Source organism: Crotalus tigris, unplaced genomic scaffold (assembly GCF_016545835.1).
Source record: "Crotalus tigris isolate CLP2741 ecotype Arizona unplaced genomic scaffold, ASM1654583v1 scf7180000017666.27876245, whole genome shotgun sequence".
NCBI lineage: Eukaryota > Metazoa > Chordata > Lepidosauria > Squamata > Viperidae > Crotalus > Crotalus tigris.
This window is the reverse complement of record NW_024096551.1, coordinates 3,529,971-3,551,547: the sequence shown is the minus strand read 5'-3', so window position 1 is coordinate 3,551,547 and position 21,577 is coordinate 3,529,971. Positions and strand designations below refer to the sequence as shown.

The window sequence follows — 21,577 nt, the reverse complement described above, 5'->3', positions numbered from 1 at the left end:
AACTAAGGAGAAACTTCCTGACAGTTAGAACAATTAACCAGTGGAACAACCTGCCTCCAGAAGTGGTGAATTCTCCAATACTGGAAGTCTTTAAGAAGAGACTGGACAGCCATTTGTCCGAAATGGTGTAGGGTTTCCTGTCTGAGCAAGGGATTGGACTCGAAGACCTTCAAGGTCCCTTCCAACTTTATTATTATTATTGTTGTTGTTGTTGTTATTATTTGGGGTAATGGACATGTGTACCTCTGGGGCTTTGAGTTTTATATCTTTTCTTAATCCAATGGCCTCTAGCCACTTAATAGGATTGGCATTGATCAAGGATTTATGGGAGCTATAAATCATATTTTAGGATGTCTTGTGGGAAAAGTTGATTATTCTTTTATAGCAATATAAGAAATTACATTTTTCATCAGTAAACCTTTTTTCCTTTCGTTTTCAGATGTTTGAAAATTAATGAAGTATTCAGATCTACAATTAAATTAAGTGAATCAACTATGTTGAATGTTGTCAAATATTTTACGTTAATTTTACTAATCTACTACATTATTTCTTTGGAAATCTGAAAAAGCAAACCAACTGATGTCAGAACAGCAGAAAAAAATTCTAAAAGAATTGAAGAAAAATTGAGAAAGAGCAACATGATTGTACTAACAAGGCAGACTAAAGGCTAATAAGAAGAAAAGATTTTCATTTGTGAATCTACATCCTCAGTTTTAGTTTTCTTATTGAAATGGGAAGATCATAAAATTTAAGTGAGGAATTTTGGACAGAAAAGGCTTTAAACACAATAATTGCACATTGCCAATAAAATATTTTTAAGTGGGAACTTATTTTATATTCAGTGCTATAATATGGTATGCAGAATCTGTTCCAGTTCATATATGTTGTTTGAGTACAAGGTGACTAGGAATAAAGTCCTGACATCTCAATCTTGCCTGGATATTTTTTTCTACAAAATACTTAATGTCCCAATTTATTATTTTCTAATGTCCTTAGCTATTGTACTGAAACAATAGAAGACTGTTTTGCTATGTACTGCTAAATTAGAACAATTAATTGTATAAAATTATGAAATATTTTAAGCAACAGTTATTGTGGTTACGTAATTTGTGATAGGTGCATTAATTTTTCAATCTGAATTTAAATTGTCAGAAAATAAGGAAACACAAACAAATTGTGTATACCTAACAAAAAAACAGACATGTTGAATTATAATGCTTAAACTCTGCATTTTTGAAGCTCTCTTTCATCCTGTGTCTAGCTACTGTATAAACTTAAAATGAGCCACAAACAGATGCATGGATATGAGAGGACAGTTCTTGAAACTGAACAGATATAACAACATTTAAAACTTTAGCTATTTTGATCACTTCGGTAATCTTTCTGTAATAAAATATAGATGACAATAGCTATTAAGTGAATCACCACAACTTTTTGTCTAGACAGACATCTATAAAACTGTTTTTCTGGAAAATTGCCCAAAGAACTTTTGCAGCCTCTTGCTACTTTAAGTTATGGTGGTACCAACAAAAGTAGTTTTCTCAAAATTAAACCTTGTATACTATACTTATTGGGACTTCCAGGTCATTACTTTGTACCTCTCTATAGAGAGGTAAGACCTATTAGGTTGGTCTAGCCCAAGTGACTAATGGACCCAGATGGGTTTCAGAAGGAACTGGGGTTTATAACTGCAGATCTGATGCATAGTTCTGCTGAGCTTCTGGTTATCACTTGGAATAAGAGGTGAAAGAGCTCTAGATAGGATTATATTCATTCAATCTCTTCTAACTCATAAACCTCTTTGTCCACTGTGGTATATGGGGGAATTGGGAGGGATGAAATGGATAGACGTCTAGAGTGCCACTGGTGGATGACAAGGGACAAAATTCAATCGAATATAAGAAATAGCTGCTACTAAAGACTACTTGGTGGCAGAGCCTAAGTAATGCAGATAATAGGCCAGCAATCCCCTTTAAGGTGAGCCATCCCTCCTGGGAAAGGAGAAGGCAGAAGTCTATCTGAAGAGAAGTGCTACTGAATTTGCTGATTTTCTAGAAGGCAAAATTGTTTGGATTTGTTCCCAGTTAGATGCTGGCATGGTTGCTAGCCCAGTGGAGGCATCTGGGGCAGATTTAGCCTCTTCTTAAGAAGCCATTGCTAGACTCCACCCTATTAGATAATTTTTGCCTTGTGCCCTATCTTCTCTTTTGGAGGAAGGTTGTTGAAAAAGTGGCTGTGCAGCAGCTCCAGAGGTCTCTGGATGAAATTAATTATCTAGACCCTCTCTAGTCAGGTTCAAGCCTGGTTCTGGGACAGAAACAGCATTGGTCACACTTTTAGATGAACTCTGGTGTGAGCAGGATAGTAGTAGTGTGTCCATCCTCACTCTATTTGACTTCTCACTGGCTTTTGATACCATCAGTCATGGTATCCTTCTGGAGAAGCTTCAGGGGTTGGGAGTGGGGGAGTTCTGTGTTGCCTTGGTTCACTTCCTTCCTCTGCAATTACTTTCAGTATTGATAGGAAGCAAGAAATCCAAACCCTTGTCCCCTGCTATATGAGTCCTGCAGGGCTTGGTACTTTCTCTGCTTCTGTTTAACATTTACATGAAGCCCTTAGTTGAGATCATCTGCCACCATGGGCTGAGACATCATCAATATGCTGAAGACACCCAGCTATGCTTTGTCTCAGGGTGAGTTAAGTGCATAATTTGGGCGGGGGGGGGGGGTCTCTGGGTTTACAACTCCAGCTCAAGGAGCAGGTGGCACTCTTGACCAAGAAGTCCTTCATGCAAATGTGGTTTGTGCACCAGTTATGCCCTTTCCTGGACCCAACAATCTCTGCTCACAGTCACTTATGCCCTAGTCACTTTCCTGCCTTGACTATTGCACTGCACTCTACATGGGACTGCTCCTGAAAAGTATCAGGAAGTTTCAAAATGCATTGACTACATGTTTTTATGCTGGTCTAGATGTACATGTGACGTTTATCTTGTGGGAGCTGCATAGGCTGCCAATATGCTCCCAGCTCCAATTCAAGATGCTGGTTACCTTAAAGCCCTACATGGCATGGGATTAGGTTATTTGAAGGATCCCAGTCACATCTACCCAACCCACTAGAGTAGGGAGGTGGGAAATGTTACGTGTCCCCTATCCTAAAAAGTACATCTAGTGGGATCAGAAAAAAGGGCCTTCTCCATGGTTGCTCCCTCCCAGAAATTTCATCCCTGCAGAGATAAGACTGGCCCCCAATTTGACACTCTTTCACAAGGTCCTGAACACCTGGTTTTGCAATGGGCTGGGGAACAGAGTGAGTTGGAGTCCATCAGCTGGCTTATTTGATTGATTGTTGATGCTGGGGGGAGGGGATGTTATTGCTTTTTATTGTTTTTTATATTATATTTTATCTGTAATATATCCAGGGTCACTGAGAGGGAGTTGGGAGGCCATATAAATTTTATTAAATAAATAAACTTCTAGTGATATAATATAAAGGTTAATGCCTAAGGAACCAAATGGAACCTTTAGGTATCCAATTAAGTATCCTATACGAAATAATAAATAAAAAACTAGTCACTCAAGTTTTAATGTATTATGAAAACAATTGTAAGCCATAGGCAACACTGCCAACCAAGTACAACTTTTAGGTTACACATCTTGGGATAGCAGGAACATCACATTTTGGGCCTCTTCTCCCTTAAAATTTTGAGACATTGTAAAACTGTTCCAATTCTATATGTGGAGAATACCATGATTGTAATTATTATTGGAAGTTCTTCAAAAACTGAAAACTAACAAAGTTATTTTCTCTCTCACCCCTATGCCCCCAACACATACATTCCAGATATTTAGCAGTGAAAGGCAGCCAAAGCACAAAGCCATTTCCCTCCTCAAATAATATAGAAACTTGACTGAAATAGGTCCAAATAAGCTTCTCATTCTTAAGGAATTCATTTTCTTTGTTTCATTTTCATATATTTAGAAATCAAAAAGTATTCAGCTTGACAGCAATATTGAAAAAATAAATTGCAAATGTTCTGTGCCATCGTAATATTTATATAAAAGAAATAAGGTGCAATGTGCAAAAAAAAAAAAAAACCTGAATAGAGACTAGAACTGAGAGTTTCATTCAGATTCTCATACTTGGATATAGAATACTATTCATATTAAACTTTAACTCTGACACAGAAAAGTGATCCAAACTCTTTATTTTCCAACGTTACGCATACAGAGTTTGAATATACAGAAACAAAAGTGCAATAATTTTGTATTATCACTCTCTCACTTGGCCTATAAAAAAAGTCAGCTTACATAAATATTGTTGATGCAGCTTAATACATTTTTTCATGTTTATAAACAATTTCTAAAGCCTTTCAAAGAATAGCATTGTTAGATGTTAAATACAATTTCTTCACTTCAATTTCTTTTGCTTGGCAGTTTGAGAAAATGCTACATAAATCATTCCACATAAATATAATGGCAGGTTCCAAGAGGCCAATAGTATCACTGTTGACAAGAGAGCCACTACTTACTTTCATGAGCACCATTGTCCCTTGTGCTATAGAAACAATTCCTCAAAGAAAATTAATCCTACGCTAAGTCTTTATTACAATTATTTACATATATAAATCAGTGTAAACTTTACTTCCATACTTTGACAATACCATCTCGTGATGCAGTAACTATAAATCCTTGAGTGGTCTGGAAAGTGGCAATGTCTGTGATGATGTCATGGTGCCCAATTGGTAAAGATTCAGGACTTCTTCGAGGGGTTTCATCTGTAGGTCCCATCTTGTGCTTGTTTTGAATTTCCTGATGAAGACAAAACCATGAAATACAGTGCCAAGCTATAAAAATTTGTTTTTAACATAAGATTTCCCATATTAAATCAGTTTGTTAATTATTTTAAAACTAGGAAATTTGTTACATATTCCGCACCACTAAATGTGTTTACTTGTTATAGATTTGGTGCCTTGGTGCTCTCTGAGCGTAAGCTGTTTTCTTGTTCATAAAAACAGCCAAGGTTTGTAATGAAATGTCTGCAAGAAAAGTTCTATGCTAGAGAAATTAAATGAATTTTACAAATAAGTATAACAATGTGTAGAAATTGGATGAGTTGGATAAAAGCCATAACTAATGTACCTGAACAACTTCTGTGCCTTCAATTATCTTTCTATAGTATGATACTGATGGAGAACTAGAACTTCCAGCAACAATATATGATCTCTCAGGGTAAGCTAAATCCCAGAATCTGCAAGAAACAAATAAACAAAACAAAAACAAAAAAACCCTCAAAAGCAGTAATTTAAATAAGCCGTTAAGTTCTGCATCTAGTGTCTACAACATGCTTGTTACCTCATGTTTAGCTATTACTAGTTATCAAATCCCATTATTTAAAAAAATGTGAATTGTGAATATTTAATCATGCATATATTTCCAAGACCAGCAGTTTGATCCTAACCATGTTTACTCAAAAGCAAAATATATGTCCAAAAACCACATAAGTAAATAAGTTTGATTCATTATGCTCAATAATTACATCAAGCTCAATAATTATTTCTATCCCTATCTGAGTCTGTTATTATTACTCAGATTTACTCACTTTCTTTAATTACCAAAAATATGTAAATCGATATTGTTTTCTATTTATTATCCAAATATGACTTAAAAAATTAAACTGATTTTTAAAAATACTGGAAAGAATTAGGGCTATTACTAGATAAAAACTGGTTAATTAGTGAAGTTATAGCCAACTGATACAAACATGGTTTCTCATGGAAATATTATTTTAAGCAGATAGAGAAATAGTGCATCCATATCATCCCATAATAATAAATGCTCAGTTTTCTGGATATATGAAAGCTAAGTAGTGCTTATAGGTATAACATGGCATAACTTGAAAAAGGAAAGGAAAAGAAAGATGGAAATGCTCCCAGCCTAGCTACAGAACAGCAATTTAACAAGTAAGGGTAATATACAACCAACCTCAGCTGTTATAGATGCCAATAAGAAACTACCAGAGTAAAGAACATGGGAAATGTAGGAAGAATATTTGTCACTAAAGAATAGTTACAAAATAATAGTATATGTCTGTCAGTGCCTTTGAGAAGTACACAGTCAATGAAAATTGATAGGATTGTTCATTTAATTCAAATTTTAATTTATGCTTGCACCACTTTTCAGCAATGCCAGACTGAATAAGATAACCGATGGACTGTATAATTATTATTTAATTTGCCAGATATTCATCTTTAATGAATATTTACCTTATCTTCATGTCTGAACCTGCAGTCAATAATATAGGATTTCCATCTGCTGGACTACAATATATTCCATGAACACTATGAGACGAAGGCTAATAAACAGAAAGATATATTAAATATATAGGCCTTGGGGTTAAAATATTTAAAGAAAGGTTTAAAAAATTAAATAGTATTACACGATTAACACATTACACTTGAATACACCCATTTGCAGCATGAAATATATTTGTTAAAAATCATATTATAGATGTGATTATTTAACATTTTAAAAGTGCACTACCAGCACTGAAAAAGAGTTTCTCCAGATGATTTCAAATTGTCTTGTATAAAAGGAAGACACTTTATGATACTTTTTCTCCCAAGCTATTTGGTTTTTATAGGTAAACATTAGCATTTTGAATTATATCACAAAATGCATAGGAACCCAACAAAAAAATGGTGAATGTGTTTTGTATGTTTCTCCACTGTTAAAAGCATTAGTATTGATCTGATTTATCTCTTTTAAAATCAGTAATCTACACTCTGAAATGTTTTACCCCAAATTCAGAAGGCAAACCTGTAATTCTGAAAGAGGAGGAGCACTGCTAGCCCACAATGTGAACCGTCGATCACCTGTTTCCATATCCCACATGGAGACTTCATTATTGCCTTGAACAGCTATATAAAATAACAAACAGCAGTTATAATCTGATAGCACGGCCTGATTGTATACTGACATTTTTGGTTTCTTCCTACATTTCACTGTTGCCATCTGTTCTGTTGCCTTCCTATTCTACTGTTGCCACCTATAGATCTTTAGTGAGCCACTATACCTATTAATCCTCATTTCTTATTATAATCCAGATTCAAGGAGAGGTTTTTTGCCGTTTACCTGAATTACAGCCAGTCTCATCTCAAACAAATGCTCTCTGAATAAACCCATGAACTATTATCCTCAGCAACTTGTCTATGTTGTAATGTAATGTAAGTAAGATGCTATGCTATGCTATGCTATGCTATGCTATGCTATGCTATTCCAGTTACCTAACGTAATCTTAAATTTTGCAGGCATTTGGATATTTAAAGATGATTAACTATACCTGCAATCACCCATGACTGGGAAAGGGGATGCATAAGTAGCCGTCTGATCCGTGCTCTAGAAGGATGGGAATGGCTGGAAATTGGCAACTGGAATCTCATATCCCAACATGCCATGGTCCCACTGCTTGTACCTTCCAAAGAAAAATGTAAACAGATCAGTAATATAATGCATTTTAAGCAATGTCTTCCAAGCTCTAGCACTGATGTCCATATGAAATTTAAAGACACATTTTCTTTTTATTATTTATTTATAACTATTTATATCATTTGCAAAGAAAATTAAACTACAGGTACTCCTTGATTTACAATGACAATTGGGATAGAAATTTTATGTGACTAGACCTGATTTTATGCCATTTTTATGGCAGTTATTAAGCAAATTATTTGGTCCTAAGTCCAAATCAGTGTTTTCCTTTGCTGGAGAAAAGCAAAAAAAAAAAAAAAAAAAAAACAACACTGGAAAATATCAAAAATTACAGTCAACTATTATAACTAGTTGTAAATATAAGCTGGCTGGCAATGTGACAGCAGGGGGCAGTGCTGTGGCATTTTATGATAGGTGGAATACTTTATAGGCTGTAAATCAGTTTTCCAAGGCTGTCATAACTCCGGAAGTTATGACCAGTTATAAGATGAGGACTATATATTTAACTTGCTCTTGTAACATTATCTCTTGCACAAGAAATAGTGGGAGTTGAACCCAGATTGATTCAATTACCCGAGAACCATTATATATGGATTATCCTCTGTACTCTGTACATGTGGTAAAGGGCAATTTTATTTACACATTAATAAATAATATAATGATTAAAAGAAAGCAACACTTACCAATGCAGAGCCAGCATTGATGTATATCAACAGCAAACGAGGTTATAAGCCCCAAGCGTAAATCATGTTTTAATGTCCAGGCATTATTACAGGACCTCAGATCCCATCCCACTAACGAACCATTCACAGTGGCATATGCCAGCACAGACTGGGCTCCTGAATTGAAATGATGCATGTCTACCACACAGCCATCATCTTTTTGATCTAAAAACCTAAATAAAATAAAAAGAACTAGCCATTATTCACTGAAATTTATCATGGCTTACACCCTTGAAAAAATATTTCCTATAGCTTTTATTTATACAGGTAGCTCTTGGCCCATGATTATAATGAAGCCTGTCCATTATAATCACACATGGTGATGGTTGTTAAGCAAGACAGCATTGCCTGATGACTTCTATGCCCTATTTTCCCTAATACAGTTGTTAAATGAATATATGCGTCATTACGTGGAGCACAGGAAACCTCAGGCATGAGGGAGGCCTAGTGCTGGGCCAGTCCTGCCTGCTTTGGGTTTCCCAAGGCCTCCTGAGAAACCCCATATTGCTTCCCACTCTTTGGGGCCCCACAGCCCTATGGCAGGTCATAAAGGCTAATGACTGAGGCAGCATTGCAGCAGACTTAACTTTGAAACAGGGTTGTGAGTTCTTTTAGGGGAGAGTCCATCATAAGTTCAAATGGCCACTCATTAACTGGTCTTTAAGCAAGTACTAGTTTTGAAGTAGCAGACAGTTTGCAAGCTCAAATTCTGAATTTCTTATCTTTAATAAATATTAGTTTAGCTCATTCTGAAGTACTAAGTCTTGGGAGAAAGCAACCTCGATGAGTGGATGGACATAAACAACATGTTCTCTTAAAGCACAAAGCCACTAATTTTCTTACCAGGCACAATAACATTAACAGGCACCGCCCATAGCTCTATGTTCAAGAGAGTAAGACAGCTAGAATTCTGAGATATTGGAACACACTGGCTCAATTCATAATGGAGGCAGAATTTAGTTTTAAAAATTGTGAATGTTTAAATGAAGTAACTTCCAAAAATCCTGTCACAGTTTTTCCCAATCTGGACATCCTCCAGAAGATGTTAGCGTCACAGGTCTTGCTGAGATATTCTGAAGAGTGAAAACCACACAGTGGTTGGGAAGGCTGGTCTATAATATCAGGGAGAAACATGATAACCCATCTTGTATCCTTTATATGCTAACTTTATATTTGCAAGGAATAACCATAGCAGATAATCAATAGGAAACAAGAAAATTTGCACATAAATATACCTGTTTTGTATTGGATGAATCTTAGGTGATTTGGGGAGTTTTGAAGCTTCAATCCCAAAAAGTTGGATGGACCCGTTATCTGAAGCTATAGCCAAATAATGAGAACCCTGGCAAAAAGTAAGCGTTGTCACACGTCCCCCAATCCGAGAATATGTTAAAATTGATCTGTTATAAGTAATTGGGGAAAAAAACCAAAATTACAATGAAATTCCTCATGCTCCATACTCCACTGAGAAAGTGAGAACATGCTGAACTACATACATTTCACTTATTATAATGTCTGGCACAGAATATGCCCTTCTGTGAAGATAACAAGGCTCTCTGTTAAGCTATCATTATTTCCCTCACAACACTATTATCCCCAGAATTTCCAGGCAAAAGAAACAACAAATTGGAACATGTATCTAATTTATGTACACAAAGTAGTTCTTTGATAGAGATAAGGGCAACCTTGCCTGGAAAATGAAGATTAATAGATTTTATTTTTTAATTGATTGAAAAGATAGGCATCCAAAATAAAAAGAGAATTGTTTATATTAGATCAGGGCAATAGGTACATCATTATTATCCAAAACTGAATTCTACTTCCTGCTCTAATGGTCAGTGCTGCTTTGAAAGAAAATCTGACTTCAAAGCTTTGAAACTAAAGTTACATACACCTGCTGGGCACAGCTCTGGAAAAAAATTAGCATATTTTACATACCTTTGTAGCACTTCTCGAAAATAATGGGCTAGTTGTGACAGCTTAAAAAAGAGTATTATTCCCTCTCAGGAGGAAGAACCTTTTGGACAGGTTCTTTAATACTGAGCCTTTCAACTGTTTTCAATACTTTCTTAAACAAAATTGAATGATAATTGAAGTCAATTAGATTTCAATCAATTATATGCATGACTTAATCAAGAGCTTTATCCTAGGCAATTAAATAGTTAGTGAGACTAAGACCAAAAAAATCAAAGAAAGTAACATTAGCTCTATTCAGGTATTACAAAACCTAGAAAGCTCAATATGCAAGCAATAGTAAGAAGTCCTGCTCTCTATAATATTGTGCATGTGTCATTATTTAAAGATAAGTACCTGCATGCACAGCTCAGATAGTTACCCTGAGGTCTGTATGAAATCATCTGTGAATTGACTGCACCAGTTTGAAATCTTATGAGAGCCAATGTGTGTGCAACTGTAAGCATAAAGGTCTCCACAATCCTATAGGCGTTCAAGATATAGAGAAAAAACACTTCCCTTAAATGATATAGACGTAGTTCTCGACTGTAACTGAGCATGGAATTATGATCGTAAATTATGCTGGTTGTTAAATGAATCTTGTGACTGACCTGATTTTATGTCATTTTTTGTTAAGTGAATGAGGCAGTTGTTAAATAAGACTATTGTTCGCAATGGACATTTTGCTAGAAACTGGAAGTAAATGTTGGTTTCCATCAGAAAAAATCATAAATTGTGATGATGTGACCATAGGATGCCACAAATAGCAGTATATATAGGCTGGTTGCTGAGTGCCCAAAATGCATTCACATGACCGGGGGTGGGGCATCACAACTTGGAATCTGGGTCTTAAGCACCTTTTGGGAGGTTCATTGTAACTTAGAATTCAGAGGTGGAGCACCTTTTTTTTTTTTTTTTTGCAGAAACTCCATTCAAATTACATCTGTATCTTCACTATTAATATAAGCTTTAAGAACATGAATGTTCTAAAGACATCAGAGCACTGAGGTAGCTATTACTGTAGTTGGAACGAACGGAGGCACTAATATTAGTGTTTGTTATATCATTATCATCACTATTCTTTCATACTTATTTATAATTATTGTATTTTTGCATTGTAGTACTGTATTTCCTTGTTTGTAAGTCATTTAGAATTGAATTGAAGTGGTATAAAATCTTCATAAATAAACCAGTATTTGAATTTCTATCCCTATAATTATGTAATTATCTACAGTGCAGAAAACCGCAGTATCTCAAATTGACCCAATGAGGCAGGACTATGTACAGTATGATCATATTAAAAAATTAAAATGTTTTAGTCCCACATATGAAAAAAGACGTTTTCTCAAATATTGTAAGCATGCTTCTCCCTGCTGATCCCTAACCACATTTTCTATTCATTTTTCTATGCTTTTTAACTTCACAAGCTATGTGGTAGATTCTCCTAAAATTAAATCTGCATCTCTAAATATTATAGATTACCTAGTAGTAGTTGTTTTGCCTTCCATTTTATGACTGTCCCAAATTTTCACTGTTCCATCATTTGAGCACGTAGCAAAAATTGAATGTTCATCAGAGACTCTAATACGATTCACTGCAGACTTATGCTCATGCAGATGAGCAACCAGAAGCCCTTTGGGATGCCAGCCTAAAGCCAGAGTAAAATGCATTTCATTTATTCAACAAAAGTATGAACGATTCTATTCAACAAAAGTATGAAGGATTCTTGCTTGCTTGCTTTTTCTCGATGTCATATAGGCATTATAAAACACATTAACTGGGTAGGTGACGTAAAATGCAAATATTAGTAACTACACATATAACTATGTATTACTTAACCCCGTTTCTCTGACACTGGAACTTATTAGGTAGAGACTCAATCACCAATGCATATAGTTCTTAAAAGCAAATACTGAAATAATATAGTCAGTGGAATTATTGATAAGGTCGTAAGACAAATCAATTTCCTTTCCTTCCCCTTCCCTTATTCCATTCCATTCCATTTAATCTAAACATGGCAATACATCAAAGTAACATGAAGAACAAAACAATTTTAAGTACATAAGAACAAATGAATGAGGGAGGCATTCTGTATCAAAATAGAATATTTCTATATTGCATATGAAGCATCTGACTTAGAATTAGGCTAAAATTCTCTGCAGCTCTAATTGGACCATGGAATGCAGCAGAACTTCCTTCAACTGGTGAACTACTTATTCAGAATTCCTTGTTTATGTCATACAGTTGTGGGTCTTTACATTGATGGGAGAAAGTTGTGAACTCTTCAGAATATCCATAACTCCATCATACTGGTAGTCCTCATTTAGTAACTGCCCCAGAAGCAACTGCCTCAGTTATGACGAAATATAATTTTGCAATCAATGCCCACAAGTTGTCTTGTGCCTGACCCATTTTTTCCTCTCCCCTCCTCAGAGTGAAGAGATTACCTAAATAAGCTGTCTTCCTGAGCATTTTTTATCCATAGTGCAGCACATCCTTAAAGAATGCTACAAGTTAAAAGGTCAGGTCTGTGACTTTAGTAAGTTCACATTAACAAGATCCTAGTCAATTTCATAGTAAAGGCTTTTTTTTTTTTTTTGCCTTCTAAACAAGCTTACGAACCTTCTAAGCAAGCAGCTGGCTCTAGCACATACTTTTCAGTATGTAATTCCCCCACTGTGTGCCTGCTAACTCACTTATTGTAGTCTCTTCCTGTCCAATGAATGTAAATACAAACATCAATTCTCTTGCTAATTATCCCAGCACCATCCCAAAAGGCCTCGAAGGAGCAGGCAAAAAGGGTAATAAGATTTGCCATTTTACCTGGCTTCCTTGTGACAAAGTTTGCCTATTCCACAAACTTTCCCTATTATTTAGATTTCCAGGCTATTTGGGGGTCATTTCCTTTTGATGCTGTAAAGCAAAGAAAAGCTGAAGAAAATTGTAAAAGCACAGTTACACACACATGATTTTCGTTTAGCAATTGCTTTGTTTAACCAGCAAATTGCCAGTCCCAATTGTGGTCACTAAACAAGGACTACCTGTACTGGGTCATGTAATTTGATATAAATTTCACCCAAGTCCTGTTCATATATAAACTAACAACACACATTATATAATGCATGTATTATAGCTCCATTAGAGCTATAATGGAACCAAGGTTCATTGTTCATTGATATTCATTGTTGGAATAAATATATGTAGTAATACTTCTTTTAATGATTTTTAGCCAAAAATTTTCTGTAACTGTTGATCAACCTCTCATATTCGCTTGGAGATATTTTGGTTCATTCCTTTTTGTAACTGTTTCAACTCATGGATGTTTTGGAGCTAACCTGCAGGAACTACCTCCTTTATAATAGGTCATGTTACAAGCTTTTCTTCAGCCATTTTATTGTAGACTTATTTGTATTTTTAAGGTTGTTCTTGTTTTGCACTACCCACAGTGTTTAAAATTTCACCTCATGGACAATATTCTCCTGTAAAATTTCCTGTGAAATCAAAATTATTTGATCCCTCAAAGAATGTAAGCCATCTGAGTCCTGAGGCTTCAAAGCAACCTCAGCCTATTATGTTCTACCACTATACTTCATAGTTATGATGTTCTTTTTTTTGTAATTCAGTATTTTATTTTTCTCAAATAACATTTTTATTAATGCCAAAAAGTTCCACTTTCATCTATCCATAGAACACTGTTGCAGTAGCTTATCAAATCATCTAGGTGATCTCAGGGAAACCTGAAACAGGCGGCATATAATTTCTTTTCTTGTATTTTCCCATTCACAATACTTTTATGGCAGATTCACAGACATTGACAAGAAAGACCCGCGAACACTTTGTCATTGACCTGACTTCCTTTGCAACCTTCTGGAGATTGCATACCTTGTCTTTGGAATAATTTTTGTTGGGTGACCATTACTGGAAAGAATAATAATAATACTGCATGTTCTTTACTTGTACATTTTCTGCCCTTCTGTAATTTAGTGAAGGCCCAAGTCTTTGGCAAAAGTTTTATTGCCCTTCCTATTTGTAAGAGCATTGGAAATTGTTTTTCTGCATCACCCACTTAACTGGAACATTTCATTTTCACAAACATGTCTCATGAAGTGCAGATTCTCATGGTAGCAATCAACATAAGCAGGATTCCTAAAAGTCACATGATTATAATCTCATTATCGAAACATCTGATTTAACTGATGACCTTGAGAGTTGAATAACTTAAGGCTTCATATAATTTTTCTCACAAGGAAGTAAATGTGTTCAATAAGGACATGATGCAGTCTATTGTTCAGGATATTGTTTACTTAACTAGAATAACTTTAATAGGGCTCATTATGTCAAATACTGCAGGACATTGGTAGTTCTATAGAATTCACAAACTTTCCCTCATCACTGTAAGTCCACCATTTTCTCATATTCTGTAATTTTCTTCTATACTTGCAAGGATATTCTCATTCTCAACAGAAATAACATTTATAGACTCCTCACTTTCTCCTTCCTCCATTAGTATTAATGACCAAGTTCTTAGATACAGAAATTTCATGTTGACAATGTAGCACATATGGCAGACAAACTATAGCAATTTTATCTTGACAAAAATGATTCTATTCAGAACGGTTCCTGCACCAACAAAAGCAGCTTACACATTTGAAAACTAATATAAAATAAGAATTATAAATTTCTGACACATTCTGCTTTTGAACAACTTTTCTAATAATATATAAAATAATTAAAATAATTATTTTATCATTAAAAATAATTTAGCCAATAAATGTTACAATTTATACTGTGTATCTTTAATTTTCTAAGGCCATTCATACTTTGCATATGGTTTTCTTCTTGGAATATCAGAAGTTTCATATGAATTAATATGAGCTTAAGATATATCAGTTGAAAAGTAAAAGTATTAACATGTCTCGAGCTGTCTTGCGCCACAAATGAAAATTTCTCTATAAAGATGTCATAATGTTAAAATCATTACTGAATGAAGAAAACCTGGATAAACACTGTTTCTAAGAATACATTTTAGTGCAAGGAACATTGTTAATATTCATTTAACTCATTGCAAAATGGCAATTAATAAAATTTTATGTCACCTAGACCAGGGTTCGTCAACCTTGGCAACTTTAAGACTTGTGGACTTCAACTCCCAGAATTCCTCAGCCAGCAAAGCTGGGAGTTGAAGTCCACAAATCTTAAAGTTGCCAGGGTTGATGACCCCTGACCTAGACTTTTGGTTCTCTATAGCTGACAATCGTTTTCATATTTTTTTGAGATTTATTGTAGATTGATTTAATCTTATAATATATTTTGAGGTTTTCTTATGATAAAATGGCATACAATTAATTTTTAAGCCAATGTTCTTATGCAGAAAATGTATTCAGTAATTCAAAAATATCCATATAAGCATGTCAGATGTAATTATCAAGGTCAATACTCTGCCATGCGCTTTTTGATACTTAATATATCAGGACTAGAAAATACATAGGGGTAACTATATTATATTATAAAACATAACCTTGTTCAAAAAGTTCAGATCTTGGTTTAAAAAGAAAGGAAAAGGCATCTGAGAACAGGACATCATAAATATGGACATGAGAAACAGGAAAATATGGCTATTGCTTCTGGGCTAAAATAATAGCCATATTTTCATATTTCAAAAAAATACAGCAAAGTACTAACTTTGGTGTATTAAAGACTGGTGGATGAGATTAAATAGTCTGAAAATCTCATATCTTCTAGGCCAGTGGTGGCAAACCTATGGCACGCGTGCCAGAGGTGGCACACGGAGCCCTCTATGTCGGCACGCCCCATCGCCCCAGCACATGTGGTCTCTAAAAGTTCACCATCACTGGCCTAAGGCCAGCCAGCCTGGAGTCGCCATTGGGGAGCCCACCATCCCACCCACCAGAGACTCCCTGGATCTCCCCCAACCCTGCCCGGTTCCCACAGGTGTCCCTCCCCATAAGCAACATCAAGGTGGCCACGCTCACCCCAGCCATGCCCATCCAATCTGCCATGACTACTGCAGCCACACCCATCCAGTGGCCACACTCACCCAGTCTGCCAAGCCCACTGTAGCTGCACCCACAGAGTGGGCCACACCCCCTCGGCACCCGGCGATACATAAGTGGGTTTTGGGTTGCAGTTTGGGCACTCGGTCTCTAAAAGGTTCGCCATTACTGTTCTAGGCAAATGCTTACACAACATCAGTTACAGCTAGAATAAGCAAGTGACATTTTATCATTTTAAACTTTATTGGAAAGAACATAAGAAATACAATTTCTATTTTCCAAAATCTGCTGCTACCTCAGCAGGAGGACTAAAATCCCATGTTGTGTTACCTTCATAGTTTTTCTAATGTTTAAGAGTACAGTGGTTTACCTGGGGGTGGTGGCTTTGTCTCCCATTCTGCATTCTCCATCATCTGTTTTGCAATTCTTTCTGCATTGCATTGTTCACGCTTCTGCTGTATTAGCTGTTGAAGTTCAGTTTTACAAGTAGTAATGCGCAGTTGGTATGTAGAGGGTGAAACTACACTGCTTATAACTTGTATAGTTGGTTTTCTGACTTGGATAGCTTGTCCATCTGCTGCCTGAAAACCATGCATAAGTCACTTTGGATAATGACATGATATATATATTCAGAAAACTGAGATAACGTCTAAGCTTTTGCATTAGAAATATGATTACATGATGTTTCATCATTTCAATTGGGCTCAAACTGCCAGTACATGAGCCCATTACTTCTGTTCTTTAAAAAATATGACATAAGGCAAGGGCAAATTGCAGACCTGCTTGCTGGGAAACCAGCAAGCTAGAATTCCAAGTTCCTACATTAGTAGTAAAAAAAAAATTGCATCACACTATCTAGGTTCATTATTTACAATGACTGATATGAAGATCCAAGCATAAACAATCAAGAATGAGCATCAAGCCTTACTTTGTATGAAGTGACATTTAGAAATGCATTTGCTTATGTTCAATGAACAATGGCAAGTTTTCTTGAAAAAAATGTTTATCATCACAGTAACTGAGAAAATGTGCTCTGATGTTCACCAAGTAGCCAAGGAAAAAATATTTTAATGGTGAAAGACCTAGGACTGGTTATACTATGTTTTCCCGAAAGTAAGATCCAGACTTATTTTCTTTTGGGCTCTGAAATAAGCACTAGGGCTTACTTTTGGGGTAGGGCGTATTATTTTCACGTACAGAAGGCAGAAAGCATGGGGGCCAATAGGAGTTGGAGTGCTGCTACCGCCAGCCCCGCCCTCTCCATCCCACTGTCTGCTTGCCTGCAGCTGCAACCAACCAAGCCCTTGGTGAGACCCGGCTTCTGCCGGCCCTACTGCTGCTGGGACATTTCTCAGCTGTATTAGGTGCCGTGTGGCCACTGAATGGCTGCCCATGCTGCTTCTGCCTCATGGGGGCTCTTTACCCTCCTGGCCGTACTGCTCTTGGCTGTGGGGCAAGTTGGTCCAGATCTTCCATTCGACCTCCGCAGTGCGGCCAGGAGGCCAAAGAGCCCCAGCGAGGCCAGAAGTGGCATGGGCAGCCGATTGGTGCCCGCCGTGGCTGATAAGTGTCCCAGGAGTAGAAGGGTCAGCAGGCAGGGTGGGCAGAGACAAGGGCGTGTTGAGAGCTTGGCCCGCAGGTGCTGCTAGAACAGCAGCAAAGCTGCAACCAGAACCAAGGTTAGACAGGGCAGTGGCAGTTTGCGCAGCAACTGCATAGCCTGTGCAGTGATCCAGTTCTGCTGCCGCCCATCAGTCTGGCTAAAGAGCAGCCTGGTCCAGGCACCACTGGCCCCCAGTGCAGCAGGTGCAGCAGCCTGGCCTTGGCATCGGTCAGGTGGCAGCAGCAGCAGCTTCTGAAATGAATTCAGGGAAGAACAGACTTACTTTCTTCCCTTTTAGGCCCTTCTGCGTTCCCTTAAGAGCCAAGCGGCAACTGCTTGGGGAAAAGGTAAGGGGAGTGGTGAAGAAATCTTCCTCCCTCCTCAGTAGGCACTCCCAGTGCTCCACATGCCCCATCTGGTTGACGACCCTACTGCAGCTAGGGCTTACTTTTGGGGTAGGGTTTATATTAGGCCCACCCCCAAAAAGCATGCTAGGGCTTACTTTCGAGGGAGGGCCTTTTTTCAGGGAAACAGGGTATGTTATATATGTGAAAGGCCTAGGTGTTTTATACTACACACACACACACACACACACACACAAACACACACAAACACACTTGGCATTTACCCTCCTTATACTTTAACATGAGGTAGAAAAAGATTCTTAGACATTAAAACGAATTTTAAGGTTGAAACATAAAATTAATTGAAATATTCCATCAAATACCTGTGGAGAAGATGATAAATGTGCACAAATGCCAGCGGAGGATTCCGATCGGAGAGGTTTTCCAGTTTGGATAGCTTCCTGGTCAGAGGCTTGGACATAGCCTTTGCTAAGGGGTTGCTGTATGCTAGAAGGTTCCAAAGAGCCAAACATACTCTTCCATTCTTCATTTACATTTGAATCTTGTTTTACATGTTTTCTAGCTAAAATCAGCAAGTCCCAAAAGAAGGATTATCATGAGACTGAACATGATGTATAGCAAAAAATCCAGAACGGTCAGGATCATTGCAGAATAAACAGATCACAGACTTACCCAGCATGATTTATTTTGACCAGATGTTAAAGGTAAAGAGGCCAGTGCTGGATCAAGTAAATCAGTGGCTAAGTAAGAATTTGGGCAAAAATTTCAGCCTAACATTAAGTAACTCTGAAACATTCATCTTAATTCCCAAAAGTGCTTCATGTTTATAAAGCAGTTAAACCATATAGAAGTCGGACTATTTAATTTGTATTCAAAATGGACTTAGCTTCACCATAATGGTATATTATTAACACCAGATAATAATAATAATAATAATAATAATAATAATAATAATAATAATAATAATAGTAGTAGTAGTAAAGTTGGAAGGGACCTTGAAGGTCATCTAGTCCAACCCCCTGCTCAGGCAGGAAACCCTACACCATTTCGGACAAATGGCTGTCCAGTCTCTTCTTAAAAACTTCCAGTGTTTGAGCATTTACTGCTTCTGGAGGCAGGCTGTTCCACTGATTAATTGTTCTCACTGTCAGGAAGTTTCTCCTTAGTTCTAGGTTGCTTCTCTCCTTGATTAGTTTCCACCCGTTGCTTCTTGTCCTGCCTTCAGGTGCTTTGGAAAATAGCTTGATTCCCTCTTCTTTATGGAAGCCCCTGAGATATTGGAATACTGCTATCATGTCCCCCCTTGTCCTTCTCTTCGTTAAACTGGACATACCCAATTCTAGCAACCGTTCCTTATATGCTCAGTTATATGCTCAGTGTCTCAGACAGCAAGGTGTGGGAAATTATTAATTTTAAAGATTGCTTTTCACTTAATGAGACACATGTAGAAGTAGCATATATGGAGTTATTTACAGGTAGTTCTCAACTTACAACACTTCAGTGACCATTCAAACTTACAACAGCACTGAAAAAAGTTACTTATAACCATTTTTCACACTTAAGACCATTGCAGCATCCCCATGGTCATGTGATCAAAATTCAGACACTTGGGAACTGACTCATATTTATGACCACTGCTGTGTCCTGGGGTTATGCAAACACCTTTTGTGACCTTCTGACAAGCAAAGTCAATGGGGAAGCCAGATTTACTTAACAACCGTGTTACTAACTTAACAACTGCAGTGATTAACAACTATGGCAAGAAATATTGTAAAATGAGGCAAAATTCATTTAACAAATGTTTCATTTATCAAAATAAATTCTGGGCTCAATTATGGTCATAAGTCGCAGACTATCTTTATATACCAAGGTAGAATTACCTTGAAAAGATAAGGTAGGGCAAGCCATGACAGAGATGCTCATTCAACAGACTGCCCCTAGTCCTTTGAGTAGTATTTTCAGGAAGCAGTAAAGATAAATGGTAGAAACACCTACTTTTGGCAGTCCAATGACTAAATCTAAATCCCAGGTACACTAATGGCTAAGGAAAATTTCCACATGTAAATTAGTAAAAAGATGTGAACTATGAAACTATACTAACCACGTTTATCATCAGAGTCCTGCTTAGTTTTGATAAGATCAACCTGTCTCCCAATTATTCCCAAAGCTGCCAAGTCGATTACGCCTTTTTGAATGCTGTCATGAAGATGGCTCTGATCCACTACGTTGGCCTTGGCTTTATTGGACTTTAACATGAAGTCTCGTAAGGCAAGCAGCTTGTCTTCTTCTTCCTCAGTCATCCCCTATTTCCAAAACATAGAGTGTTAAAATTATCATGACTGGAGAAAAACAGGTGAGAATTCCAGGTTATACATAATGTGGCAACGAAAATCAAAGTGAATCTTAGTGTCTTTTAAAAATCAAGAAGTAAGTAATATGTTAATAAATCCTTTGCTAAATACAAAAGCAAGGCAAAAGACAAAAATAAGTTGCCTTCTAGCAATCAAAATAATTTAAGACATGGATTACCTTGCTCAACCACACAATGTAAATTATTATTTTGGTAATCCAACATATCCAACAGAACTGTCAAAAAGATTATAATCTCTAAGTATGGTAGGTTCAATAAAATTATTTTTATTCATTAACAGAAACTAACACATTATATTTTATTTATACAAGCAGGTCATTTAATATATTTAATACTTCTATGCAACTGACACAAGAATTTTCTAACATATCAACCTTAAGAAAATTATCAACTACAAAATTTAAATCAGCAGATTAAATATAAAAACATATTTCAAGACAGTCTGGATGGGTTCTTCCTCTGTAAGCAAAGTTTCTTTTTTCCTAAGAGCAATTTCTATTATTTAATACAGGTACAATATTTTAGAGGTCATTACTGAAGAACTGGAAAAATAACTAGTGGTATGTCACAACATAAATTCCAAAGTGGCTTTTGTGAAAACAATGACAAGTGCCACCAATCTATCTGGATGTTGCATAGTTATTGCCATGATTCATATCCTTGTATGACCGTAGATTGCACCTGGTTTTACTATTATTATACCGAAAAATATTTACTTGAGAAAGTAGCTTCTTTAGCAGTTGTGCAATTGCAGGATCTTCAGGAGGTGGACAGTCAGAAAGAGTCCCACTTCTCTTTTTCTGACGAAGCTGTAGAGTTCTGAAAAGGCTTCCTATATCCTTTGATCTTAGAACATAATCAAATATAGAACGGCTTACAGGCTCCTTGAGAACACTCAGGAGAACAATTTCTTTATCTATCTGAAGTTGAGGAGAGAAAACAAGGAAAACATCGAGTTCCATTAGGAAAAAAACATAGGGATTTAATTTTTTAAAGAAAGTTTTCTTCTTTCCATAGAGATCTAGTACAATGGCAGATTTTGAAAGAGGAAGTTTAAAAATT

General features: G+C 36.6%; 2 protein-coding genes across 5 annotated transcripts in view; one reads left to right on the top strand and one right to left on the bottom strand.

The window, feature by feature from the left end:
* The window catches only part of LOC120304995 (collagen alpha-6(VI) chain-like), a 66,310-nt gene extending 64,898 nt beyond the window's left edge, over positions 1–1,412 (top strand). The window contains exon 38 of the mRNA XM_039336237.1: positions 440–1,412. Coding sequence (XP_039192171.1) covers positions 440–454 — 15 coding nt within the window. The 3' untranslated portion in view covers positions 455–1,412. The remainder of the gene's footprint in view (positions 1–439) is intronic.
* A 2,777-nt stretch (positions 1,413–4,189) lies between these two features.
* PIK3R4 (phosphoinositide-3-kinase regulatory subunit 4) overlaps positions 4,190–21,577 on the bottom strand; it is a 33,895-nt gene continuing 16,507 nt past the window's right edge. For all 4 annotated transcript variants that reach the window (XM_039336232.1, XM_039336233.1, XM_039336234.1 and 1 more), the window contains 12 exons: positions 21,232–21,435; positions 20,246–20,447; positions 18,507–18,706; positions 16,547–16,757; positions 11,645–11,810; positions 9,445–9,609; positions 8,171–8,382; positions 7,342–7,473; positions 6,819–6,919; positions 6,266–6,354; positions 5,142–5,250; positions 4,190–4,811 (listed from right to left, as the gene is read on the bottom strand). In XM_039336232.1, the coding sequence (XP_039192166.1) occupies positions 4,641–4,811; positions 5,142–5,250; positions 6,266–6,354; positions 6,819–6,919; positions 7,342–7,473; positions 8,171–8,382; positions 9,445–9,609; positions 11,645–11,810; positions 16,547–16,757; positions 18,507–18,706; positions 20,246–20,447; positions 21,232–21,435 (1,962 nt within the window). In that variant the 3' untranslated portion in view covers positions 4,190–4,640. The remainder of the gene's footprint in view (positions 4,812–5,141; positions 5,251–6,265; positions 6,355–6,818; positions 6,920–7,341; positions 7,474–8,170; positions 8,383–9,444; positions 9,610–11,644; positions 11,811–16,546; positions 16,758–18,506; positions 18,707–20,245; positions 20,448–21,231; positions 21,436–21,577) is intronic.